This window comes from Perca fluviatilis, chromosome 15 (assembly GCF_010015445.1).
Source record: "Perca fluviatilis chromosome 15, GENO_Pfluv_1.0, whole genome shotgun sequence".
Lineage (NCBI taxonomy): Eukaryota > Metazoa > Chordata > Actinopteri > Perciformes > Percidae > Perca > Perca fluviatilis.
In genome coordinates, this window is record NC_053126.1 from 13588316 (window position 1) to 13600807 (window position 12492).

General features: G+C 42.2%; 1 protein-coding gene across 1 annotated transcript; it reads right to left on the minus strand.

Moving 5' to 3' along the window:
* Window positions 1–1167: 1167 nt before the first annotated feature.
* Window positions 1168–11739, minus strand: tfap4 (transcription factor AP-4 (activating enhancer binding protein 4)). The gene is made up of 7 exons (XM_039825279.1): window positions 11338–11739; window positions 7332–7497; window positions 7119–7217; window positions 6848–7018; window positions 6569–6718; window positions 4441–4608; window positions 1168–4331 (listed from the first exon to the last, which is right to left on the minus strand). The coding sequence occupies exons 1-7, from the start codon at window positions 11424–11426 to the stop codon at window positions 4173–4175; spliced, it is 1002 nt and encodes a 333-aa protein (XP_039681213.1). The 5' UTR covers window positions 11427–11739; the 3' UTR covers window positions 1168–4172.
* Window positions 11740–12492: the final 753 nt, after the last annotated feature.

Sequence of the window (12492 nt, forward strand, 5' to 3'; positions counted from 1 at the left end):
ATGGTGTTTAATGTCTACAGAGTTTTCTAGTGTTAACTATTAAAAAACACATTTAAGGTAGTCCTGTATCAGTTATTAATAGCAGTTATAAATGCAGACACAGATTGCTCTGTACCACTTTTGCCCATTAACACAAACAGTGGAGCTTTGGATGTATCTAAAAGGCCTATTAAGAACTACTCTTACTTGACATGATGCTACCTTAATACCTCACAATTGTGCTCTTTGGTCCTTATCCCACAACTGAATTTCACATGAGTGCCAGTACACCGTCAATTGTTGTGGTTTTAGACACTTTCTGTCAAGCTACTAGATACTAAAACTTAGGAATGACTGAGCCTCTGTGGACAGAAAAAACAAAGATATTTCTGAATGAATGTGTGAGGGTGTGAACAAGAGGCCTGGAATGAGTGACTGAGCATGTCAGAGGATGATGGGAAGAGATGCCACCTACTGTTTCTAGCGTACATTAACTGTCACAGAGAAGGTGGTCAATCTTAATTTAGCAATGAGTTGTTAAGCAAGAGAGGGGGAGGGGGGCTTCAAACTCCCAGCCACCAATCAGGAATAGACACTTGTGCATCAACTGTACAGCTTGAGTGAAGGCCAACCAGAACTGGAGAGGAGACAGATTCAGCTGGTCACGTCATTATTTGTGCTATAATAGTCTCAAATTGCCAGACCTTCCTCCACAGCGCTGCGAAGAAGGGTCTGGCTAGTCCACACAGTATTCTGGGATGGGAGAATAACGTGCTCTGGTTTATTGGCATTTCTTTAAACCAATCACAATCATCATGGGCGGCGCTAAGCACCGGGCAGAGCCACGGTGCCGCAGCAAAATAGTTTAAAAGTTGTTTTAGTCGTGCAACGGAAAACTCAGATTGGACAGATAGTCTAGCTAGCTGTCTCACTTTACTCTGCAGAGATCTGAGGAGCAGTTAACCATAGTCCTCATTAAAATTACAACACAAAGAAAGCGGAAGGTAACGGACATCTGGCCGAAAAGAGCGGCACCGGAGCAATTCCGGAAGTGGAACGTCGTATATATAGACAAGTACATAACTGTTCCTATCTCAGAACAGTCAATACCTTCAAACAGTAAATATTCAGAGTGAAACACTAATTTTTAAAAAGCAAAAACTGAAAAAAAGGACACACACACTAGGCCCAATGCGTAAAAAACAAAGTACAAACTTTATTATTCTGTCTTTACAAAGGCACAAGCCTCTTTATCCCCAAAACATTTCTCTTAAAAACAAAACAAAGACAAAAAATAGCTTCTTGACGACCATATGCACCGAAAGGTTAACAAAAAAAAGATTACAGAGAACAGACAAAAGGAGAGGGAGAGGAGGGAGCTGCGAAATGTAAAAGGGACACAAGATATAATGACAATAGATAAACAAAGATGGCATAAAGGATTTTGCAAAAAACAACAAAAAAGATGAGGGGCTAACAGGACAAGATGTAGGAGGTCTGGACATGGAGGAAAAGGGGGATACACAGCTGTGCGGCTTTTAATCATATCCTAAAGAGCTTCAGCTGAGGAGATGCCCCTTTATACAAAAGAAAGAGGCAGACTCCAGTATAGTACAGTAAGTGCTTTGTAATTTTGACCCCATTTAATTATCCCCAGGCCCAACCCACTCATCTGACAAGCTGATATGTCAATGTAACGTTTCGTAACACACAGAACAGAGTGTAAAACACAGATGGAAATAGAACAGCTCTGGGTTTCAGCAGAAAACTATCAAATGCAGATACTCAAGAGTAAAAAGCAGAGCTTTCAAAACACGTTTTCCATATCCAGGAATCCCCTGCCTAAAGTGATAAGTACTAGGAAAATGTCCCATGATTTAATTTGACAGATGCGTCACTCATTTTCAGTGCAGCTGACATCAATATTTCTTTAAAGGGCAATTCCATGACATAATCATGATAGATGTGGTGCGTTCAATTGAACGCATTATCTGTCCAGCAGTTCAAAGCTCCATCTATGCATTAATGCAGGGGATTCTAATAATGAGTTTGTCATTTAACGCAATTCTAAAATAGCAGTGATGTGTCAAAAGCACTAAATGTAAGTGTAGTCTCTAAATAGACCAGGTTTCACTTTTGAAAAGTAACTGTAACATTTTATGGAATGTCAACATTTCAATATGGAAATTTTTACCCCACACATCTGGCTTTTATGCACACGAAGGGGCCAATGGTTGCAAATACATTTTCAATACTTATATCAAACAAATATCAGGAGTGCTTGAATGTAATTGGTATACCAGCAACCTGTTCCATGTTTGTGGCAAACATAATCAAACAAAGCATAAGTGAAATAGACATAATAACTGTGAGTATATATTCTAACACACCCTGGGTGTTGACAAGCCTGTTTGGAAAGCTGAGGGGAAAACCGGAGGGATTCCAGTGGCCACCAAACGGCGCAGATTAAGTGTTAAGGTACGTCTCTCAGACCCCGGGGGTTCTGTTAAGGTTGGCTTCACAGTGCCTCCCTGCACCCACGGGCTATTAGTAAGGCAAGCTGCTGCCTCTCTCAGCTCCATGTCTTAATGTCTGTCAACCAACAGTTCCAGGCAAAACATATGATCAGAGCAGTGACGTGTAAATAGCATGGTACGCTAGACAAAGAGCACGCAAGAGGACAAATAATCTATGCAAGTAAATGCATAGAGCATGTGTGGTCAACCCAGTCACCTCTATGGCACATTCAAACAATTTTACCGGGCATGTTCCTCATATTTAAAGTATTATCTGCTTTGATAGATGTCTCAACATTTGGACAAGAAACAACAACGTTAAGGGCTAAATAAACAAGCCCTAAATTTGAGCTAACAAGTGATTGTATGTCAGCCACATTTGTATGTGTGAGTGTTGTGTGCACATACACACGTGCCTTTATTTCAAGGTAAAAGCGGTGTTGTTGCAGACTGCCAGAGTCTGGGACACCATTGAGCCCTGCTGATTCAAAACGCTAAATCTCTCACACACACACACACACACACACACACACACACACACACACACACACACACACACACACACACACACACACACACACACACACACACACACACACACACACACACACACACACACACACACACACACACACACACACACACACACACACACACACACGAGTGCCCTCAGATTATCTTATTTAACCAAGTGCTTTTAAATTCAAGAGGGGAGCGTGTCAAGAAATGCCAAAGCACTGATATTAGTTTGTCAGGCCATGAGTAAAAAGAAGAACATGCCAATACATATGTGAACTTACTGGGAACCCAGCCCAGTAAAAATGGCAACAAACAAAACAAAAAGAATAGAGCTGAGAACCAGTAAGCACACTCTCTCCTCCCGAGCTTCGCTTCATTTCCTGTGAGCACCAGTCAGCCATGAAAACTGCTTTTTAATTCCTCTCGTTGTGGTGCTCTTTTGTGGGTTTTTTTCCAGTACAATCGCTTAACTTGCTGGCTGAGGGAGCCTTAGAGAAACAAAACATGAAAAAGTAGACTTCACAAGAGTAAAACAACATATTCTTTCATCCAGAAGCCTAAAAGGTGGAACTTTGAGACAGCCTTGTTAGCTTACAGTGTCTCTCCAAACAGCTTCAGAGAAGGAGGATGTTCATCTTAAAACAAAAATGCACTGCTGTTGGGTGGTGATGACCCACACTGCTGGCTTCTTTGACTCCTGTTTCGTGGATCAGTCCCATTGCTTCAGGGCCGAATAAAAGAGAACAGTCCTGGTGATAATGGTGATGTTTAGCAGATATTCTGACGGAGCATTTATGGATCAGTCGGTGAAGTAGCCACTCTAACAACCTTTCTATAAACTAATGAACAGACAAGAGCTTGTGTGTGTGGAGAGCAGGGGGCTAAAGATAAGCAGAGAAAAAGACGCAAGAGAGACTGCATGTATGAGTGTCTAAGTGTAAACCTATTTGGGCTGCCTATCAAAGTACAACATGGAAGAGTGTACTGAAAAGAAACAAAACAACGAGTGCTTCAATCTGTCTACCAGCCCTATTAATGTCCACTAAACAAGAGTGCTGTGGGTTTGAAGCCTCCTGTAGCCCTGGTCTGCTGGGGCCTTTTGTGTGTAAGTGTGTGCGCGTATGTAAGTGTACGGCGTGCGAGACTTCGAGGATGAACTCAGGGCAGTGAACAGTCGTCGGGCCCGTCGCTGTTTGAGGCCGTGTCTGAGCCCGCAGCGTCGGAGGGGACACGCCCTGAAGTGACGATGACCGCTCTCCGCTGCTCTTCCTCGCCGACACAACCCTTTCCCTGGGTGCCCTCGATGTGCTGGATTGCCTGGAGAAAGAGGATAAGTGGTGTCAGTGTCGACAGCACCCTCTGGTGTTCAAATCTGAAAAACCTTTCCAACAATGGTTCACAAGTCTGCTTCGGTCTCCCGTCTTACTTGAACGATGGTGTCCAGGTTGTGTCGAGATGTGGACACTGCATTGATAACTGATGTCGGGCCCATGGTTACCACGGTGACATGATGGGGCTGGGGAGGCTGGAAAGGCGCAGGGACGATGACTGTGGCATGGTGTGTAGGTGCAGGCGGGGTAGCCGGGGCCAACACCTGGTAGAAAGGAGCAGTTATTACTCTCATGTCACCACTACACTGTGATAACATAAAGTAATGTTAAATGAAGCGTAGACTCCGGTATCATGAAAAACCAGCAGAAACTACCATAAATATGACATGTAAAATATATAATAAATACATAATGAATACAAACATGCTAAAACAGTGCACATACACAGGCACTATTGCACATAATTGGGAATACAGATGGGCAGCTTATTGAATATTAACCAGCAGAATCTCTCATCAAACTAAATTTTCTCCTGTCCTTATGTTTGGGATTTGTCTCACTGTGTGTTTTGAGCTGCTTCTAGAAACCCAACTTAACTTGGGGAGTTTTTTTCTTTTCCCTGAAATGGTGCAAGTAAGAGGTGCTCAGATTTCTCATGAGCGTGCCACTTACAGTTGGTGCTTTAGATCAACCTGAGCTTGACAAAAAGGGAGCACACAAGCCCAGAGTTGTACAAAAACAAGCTCCCCTTAACTTGAAATAAACCAGATCTGTCAGGCTACCCAATCTGCCAACTGTACAACTCGCAATTTAAATGTTTATTAAAAGCTGCTTGTGTTTCTATTATTTTATATCCCGATATCAGATGACACAAGTTAATTCTTGACCTTTGAAACGGTTTGAAACAAAAAAAATCTTAACTCAAGGTCCACTTATTAGTTTTTACCAGCACTTTCAACCACATCTTAAAGTCTGAGGTTAGTGATAGCTCTAACTTATAACATCCCATAACCATGAGATGCAGTTAAAAGCTCTGGACAAGGTTAGTAAGTGGACTTTCTGTTGACTTGTTTTTGAGGGAAGATTTGATGCATATATAATTCCTTTATTTACAAGTATCTGTTTCAATGTTCAAGTTAAATTATGTGATATTAAAGCAGATCAAGCTTTTACTTATCATGGAACCATGATCGTAGCAAAAAAAGAAAGATATATTTTGAGTAACAGTTCATTTTATTTCCAGTAATTTTTGGTTACTGGAGTAATTTTGTCAATTCATATTGATATTGATTTGAGGTCATATGGCTCAGATCTGCTCGGGGAGTCACAAAGTGCCACATGATGACTCATGCAGAGGGTATCAATCATCCTTCACTACCAGCGCCCAGCTGCCACAAGTAGTGGATGGGCAGACAGCGCACGCCAATTGATTTGGCATCATGTTCAGTTAGGGTTTGCCTGCAGAAACAGGACACTGGGGCCGTCAGGGCAGGAGACAGGCACAGCACAACGATGTGCGAGCTGCTCATTTAACACACTGTAAATGTGTCTCAGCTGCTGACAGCTCTAACTCTGGACACGGAAGAGACATTTACAAAACACAGATTAGTTCAAGTGTGTGTGTAAGGGTTTTAAAATGCTTCAGCATCGACTCAAAGAAATCTATACATTTTACAGCTACTCACAGAAAGGAGGAGGGGAATTTGGTGCCAGCCGTCTGATAAATTTAGGGTAAAGAGCCAAATATAAACACTGGTTTTCAAAATATACTGCTATGCTGAAAATGGTTCATCTGCGTATCAAATTCAAAATCTTAGTGTAGATTATTGTTTAAAAACCTCTCACAGAATCTCACACAGAATTAATGAAGTGATAAAATGGACCAAACTAAATATTTTTTTCGCTAATTTCAACCAAGGAAATTACTTCAATACCATTCTCATGAATTGAGACATGATCAAGTTTGTTAAAACACTCCAGCAGCCAAAAATCTTTGATCATATTTGGTTCTTTTTTCTGCTGTTCCATAGACAAGATAAGATCCAATGATATATATTCAATGACAAAACCTAAGTCCTAGAAACAACCATATGTCTAATTTTGTTCTAAAAAGGTCATTTGTGTTGTGACCATGAAATGTATACTATGGATTTTGTACATCAGACTTAGAGAAGGATTCCACTGTTTATGTGTGAGTCAGACTCATATGCAAATGTTTCCAACCTGTGGGCTGTGGGCCGGAGTGAGGTCCCTCTCCAGCTGTTTGTGCTGCTGCAGACGGACAAGGCTCTGTGTTGGAGTCTGGTGCTCCTGGACCTGCTGGGTGAACACCTTCAGTTTCTCTGGGTACAACTGGGCATCCAGGGAACGCATCTGACACACAGAGCCGGGGATAAAAATGGGAGTTAGCAACTCATAACTATGTTAGTCCCTGCATTTGTCTAGACACATACTTTCGAGATTGTCTGAAATTGTGTTACATGTTGTGATTATTCCTATTACCTGATCTTCCAGCAACATCCTGACCGAGCGCTCTTTCTCCAGCTGCTGCCTTAACTCAATCATCTCCCTCCTCAAGTCCTCAGTCTTCTCCTCCTCTAGAATGTCTGGTGAGCCAATCCCTTCATCTTTCTCCTCCGCACGCCGTCTCTTTGGGGAGGAACCACTTAACTCCTAGGGAGAGCAAACAGAAATTGGATATCCGTTTTAGATGATACTGACAGACGGAGAATCCTGGTAAAGCCTTTTCAGGTTTGGCATGGTGATGCTTTACTTGTATGATTCGTTTGAGCTGACTGTTCTGCTGCAATAGCCGCGTCTTCTCCTGCTCCAAAGTAAAAATGTACTCCGCTGTCTGTTGCAGGATGGCAGCCTGGGGAAAAGAGAAAGAAGAAGAATGTTACAGGTCTGTTATGAAGGCGAGTTCAGCCCCTTACAGCTACTGTACATCTAACTCATCACCTAATTCAAACCTCTTGTGACCCACCTTACTGAGCTTCTCTCCATCGCTGTGTGGGATGAGTGTTTTAAGTGACTGGAATCCAGAATTGATGCTCTGCATACGCCGACGCTCGTTGCTGTTAGCAATCTCTCTGCGAATTCGCCTTTCCTGGTCCCGGGCTGTTTCTGGGGTCAGAGGAATGTTGGCCAGACTAGGGGGAGGATAAAAGGGAGGACAGCTTGTTAAGTCTCAATTAAGTAACATCTAGTATCAGGTCTGTCTACTTCTATTGGACCCATCTAGGTCAATGGCAACAACAAGCTTAATTTTCGATAATCTTTTTTTGGAAACCCAAATGATCTCAATGTGCCTTTTCCCAGTCTCACTTGTGATAGTGGATGGACTTTAATTTGTTGTTTCCAACAAAACTAAGTATATGGACATAGAGTATGCCTGTGATCACAATCCCATCTAATGTCGTGACCTCATCTATTGAGGCTATGTTGAGATTTTGAGAGACTGACTGTCAACATTTTATTGGAACTACTTTATATCTGAGAGAAAAATATACTGTGAGGTCTGTGGAATATATTTGAAAGACACCTTGCTGTTGTTGTTTTTTTTATTCACCTCCATTGTAAGGTGGATGCAGCAGAATGAAACTATCTGCATGGCTAAACACTAATTGTAGTAAGTGATAAAATGTGTAGTTTGATGTGTTGGATGAACTGATCCTTTAACATCACATCAGCACAAAACAGCAGAATGGACCAAGAAATGCACAATACATTCCTATTTTTAGAGTGCATTTGTCTTTTGAGTCCATCAATAATTGCTTTCCTGTGTGGACATTATAAAAATGTTTAAGAATCTATAGCACCATACATGTTGCAATCCAGGGTTAAATGTAGTGGGGCATCAATCTAGGTAGAGCTGGGCAATATATCGATATTATATCGATATCGTGATATGAGACTAGATATCGTCTTAGATTTGGTATATCTTCATATCGTACTATGGCATAAGTGTTGTCTTTTACTGGTTTTAAAGGCTGCATTACGGTAAATATTACTTTTCTGAACTTACCAGACTGCAACTGTTCTATTATTTGCCTTTAACCACTTAGTCATTATATCCACATTACTGGTGATTAGTTATCAAAAATCTCATTGTGTAAATATTTTGTGAAAGCACCAATAGTCAATACTACAATATCGTTGCGGTATCGATATCGAGGTATTTGGTCAAAAATATTGTGATATTTGATTTTGTCCATATCGCCCAGCCCTAAATCTAGGGTTAAATGTAGTTGGGCACCGCAGGGATTAATCAAACTATTCTTTAACCTTAAAACAAGGAGTTCAATTCCATTATCCCTGCATGCTATAGTGACCTTTAGCAGATACAGAACGGGGCTGCTCTTCTAACCCTATGCCATTTCTTAACAGGTGTTAAAGTGACACATTGATGCTATGCAATCCAAAGTTATGATTTTGAAATGTCTTAGGGTGTGAGAATATCTCCTGGCATTGAAGCAGTACTTACATTTCACAAGACACCTTACAAGAACCACACGTGGTAAAAAGCAGTGGTGTAGTCTACGTGATACGCAGGTATACGCAGTATACCCACTAAGAAAGCTCCAGGATTTCCATATACCCACTTAAAAATGCCCAATGACACGCAACAACATACTTTCCTTTATATTTTTGATATATTTTGAATTGTCATCTGTGTTCTTTTTTCTTAGCTAAATAAAGGTACTTCCACCGTAAATTGGTGCATTAGGCTAAAGTGTTTCCAAATGCAGAAAATGAAGTTGTTGACGCTCATAACTTCTTTGGGGACAGACACCCAGACCCCCCACTATGATATGGGCCCCTTTCCCCAAAGGCAGATTCTGGCCTAAATATATAGGCCAATATATACAGTACAGTACAGTATAACCACTACAATACATTAGACTACACCACTGGTAAAAAGGCATCTTTAAGTAGCACCTTTGCTGATAAATAACTCCATTTGAGATGTAATTAGAGCAGCACCGAGCCTGTTAATAGTTCTACCCTAAAGCTTTGGTGAAAAGACACAATATGCCATATGCTGTAATTCAGTTGAGAAGAAATTCAAAGCGAACTTCCTCTAACATCCTCTGTATCGAGCTCAGTATCTCTGGGACCCTCTCTGGCCAAGCTCTTATCTGTACTGACTCAGCTGCCTCAGTGCAAACACTGGGAACAATTGTGCAGACACAGATGAGAAAAGGTGTAGGGGTGTGTGTGTGTGTGTGTGTGTGTGTGTCACACAGTGCCACACACAAGTACCAACACTGCAGTGGTGCATCCAGCAAACACATCCACTGCCAAAACGTGACCAACTGGGCCTGGACTTGACCATATCACATAAACACTAGCGATGTGGAGTACGGTCTGGCAATGCGAGACTACACAAACCAAAACAGAGGAACAGACTGGGTCCCAATTATAGTGGATTAAAGCTTAAAACAGGAGTTTAAGTGCCAGGCAATGCACATTTGACATGTGATGGCTGTGCTGCTTTTCTTGTCTTTAATCATAGTTAATTAAATTTCCTTAGGTTTTGGACTGTTGGTCAAACAACGCAAGATATCTTGAGACATCACCTTAGACTCCAGGAAACAGTGATGGGCATTTTCCCACTATTTTCTGACATGTTATAGAGCAAACAAAATATACACATATTAATCAATAGTGAAAATAATCAGTTGTGGGGCCGCAACTAAAGTGCCAGCATTTTAATTTGACTGTATTAGTCATAATAGTAACACAACTGGAAATACAGTAAAATATGTTTTTAAATTGTAAGACATGCAAGTACTTATGATTTAGTTATATAGGTACACAGTGAGTGTACTCAAGGCGCCAACAATGTATGTCTAATTAGCATTTATATCAGTCTGGGTTAATTTGATTTCCCTCGTTGTGTAGCAATTCTACGCAGACTCACAATGAGGAATAAATAAATAAATAAATAAATAAATGAAGGACTACATCTCCCATACTGCCCGCATCACTACCAACAGCCAGCAGCAACAGCAGCAGATCCCTCCGCCTCCCTCTTCAAACAGAGCTGCGGACGTATCGAAGGGCCTTCCGCGACATACACACCCCCTTATTAATAACACCACTTTTAATTTTCCTGCCTCCCCGCGAACGCCAAATGTCCCTTAACCGGTAACACCGAAGGAAATGTATTGGTATAAGGCCACCTAAACCCCCTTCCTCATAACAACGCCCGACATCAGCTCTGTGCTCCTAGCAGACTTTTCGTGTCCTCCGCCATTATAACAATGCGGCAGGCAGCATGGCAAAGGTGCGGGATGAAAAGACGCAGTGGAGGCGACTCGATAGCGCGAACAAGACGCACGGAACCACCAGTGAAACTATCGTCACGTCGAATTGGGGCGATTCTGACAGCAGTTGTACAGTTTCACGATAGAAGTAAACGAAAACAGGGCGTCAAACAGGAAACAAACGCCAGACCCTTCGTCAGTTTTAGCACAAGCCACAAGCATGGCCGCACTACCCACAATAACTTCGGATCGCTCTGAGCGAAATCGGCAACCCGCACGATGTGTGCGACAAAACTAGAGCCTTTCACACTGAATGACGCTCGCTCGTATAACCTTTCCCTTTCTTACGCATATCACAGCACCTTTAGGTGTTACTGGGGGTAATTTGAGGATAAATAGAGCATGGTGCTCTGGAGCGGAGTAGCAGCGTGGTGTGCACAGAACCACGTGGTTTATGTTTGTTAGCCACAAAATTCAGCAAAATACGTGAAATAACATCCCGGGGAGGATGCTGCGGTCTGAGAAAGCCCCCACTTGCTCAGACGCAATATAACTTAACGTTTGATGATAATTAATGCCCGCAGCCCCCGTGAGTGGGTCGTGTACACAATAACAGATCACATCAAGCATGTTGCCTCATTGCTGTCTACTCAAAACAGATGACTTAAAATAATAACAATAATAAACGCAGCGTGCTGGATGAAACGCATGTATACACACCTGCAAAGACCTCCAATCACTTCTTTCTCCGTTTTCCTGAAATGTTGCAAGGAGGGCACCTTCTGAGCTGGTACCATGAAATACTCCATGCTCGCCTCTCGCCAGTTTGCCCCCCCCACACTCCTAAAAAAACAGCAAACAGTCTCCGCAGAATAGAAGAAAAAAAATATGACGTTAGAGACGAGAAATCCCGTGATCCGAGGCGGGTTAAAACCTCAGAAAAGATATGAATCCCTCGTCTGTGTAGTGTAGTAGTTTCAGGCTGCTGAGAGTTGTAATGTTACTCGACTTCCAGCTGATGGGGTTCCCTCGTTGTGTGTGGCGCTCGTCCTCTCTCTCTCTCTCTCTTTCTCCCTCCCCTCTGCTTTCTCTCTCTCTCTGCATGACCGTGTGTGTGTGTGTGTGTGTGTGTGTGTGTGTGTGTGTGTGTATGCAGCTGATCGGATAGCTTTCAAGGCGGGAAACAGCTGGTAGGAGTCACACTGCAATACCAAAAGCCTCCTTCCGCAGAGACGGGGGACTGCATGTAAACAAAGGACTATTTAGCGTAGAAATACACCGACAAGAAAATGCACTCGTAGGGGTGAAAGGGATTGTATATCTATGTCTTTAATAGGAATTACAGCGAAACATTAGCAGCTAATTTGTGATTAAATGTGCGGTACAGTGTTAAAGCAATCCAAGAATCGTCCATGATTATATCAAAAATAATTTTCCCTCATATGACTTATTTCACTTTAATTAATAGGCCTAAGCTTCTACTTTTACACACATTTAAAGCATTCCTGAAAGGACGTTAACAGGTACCAGCATAGGCCTATAGGCTATGATTCATTTTACAACATCTAAAGCAATAACCTAAATGCAGATTGCACCTTGACACTGATAAAGTAAATAAAGAGCGGGACTACTAGGGGCGGATACTCCAACAGCTGCGATGAGCGAACAAGAGGGATCAGCTGACGACTTGGCAGAGCTGCACAGCAACAGCGCACCAGGGAGGGCTTTTGGGGACAGGCTGCTGGCCAGGCAGACACACGGCCGAACGTGTATGTTGTTCACCGTGTTGGGTGTAACAGTACATGTAGTTACAGTAGGATAATATATAATCTAATAAAAACTGCGACGCCCACACAGCGACATCAGCGACAAAAT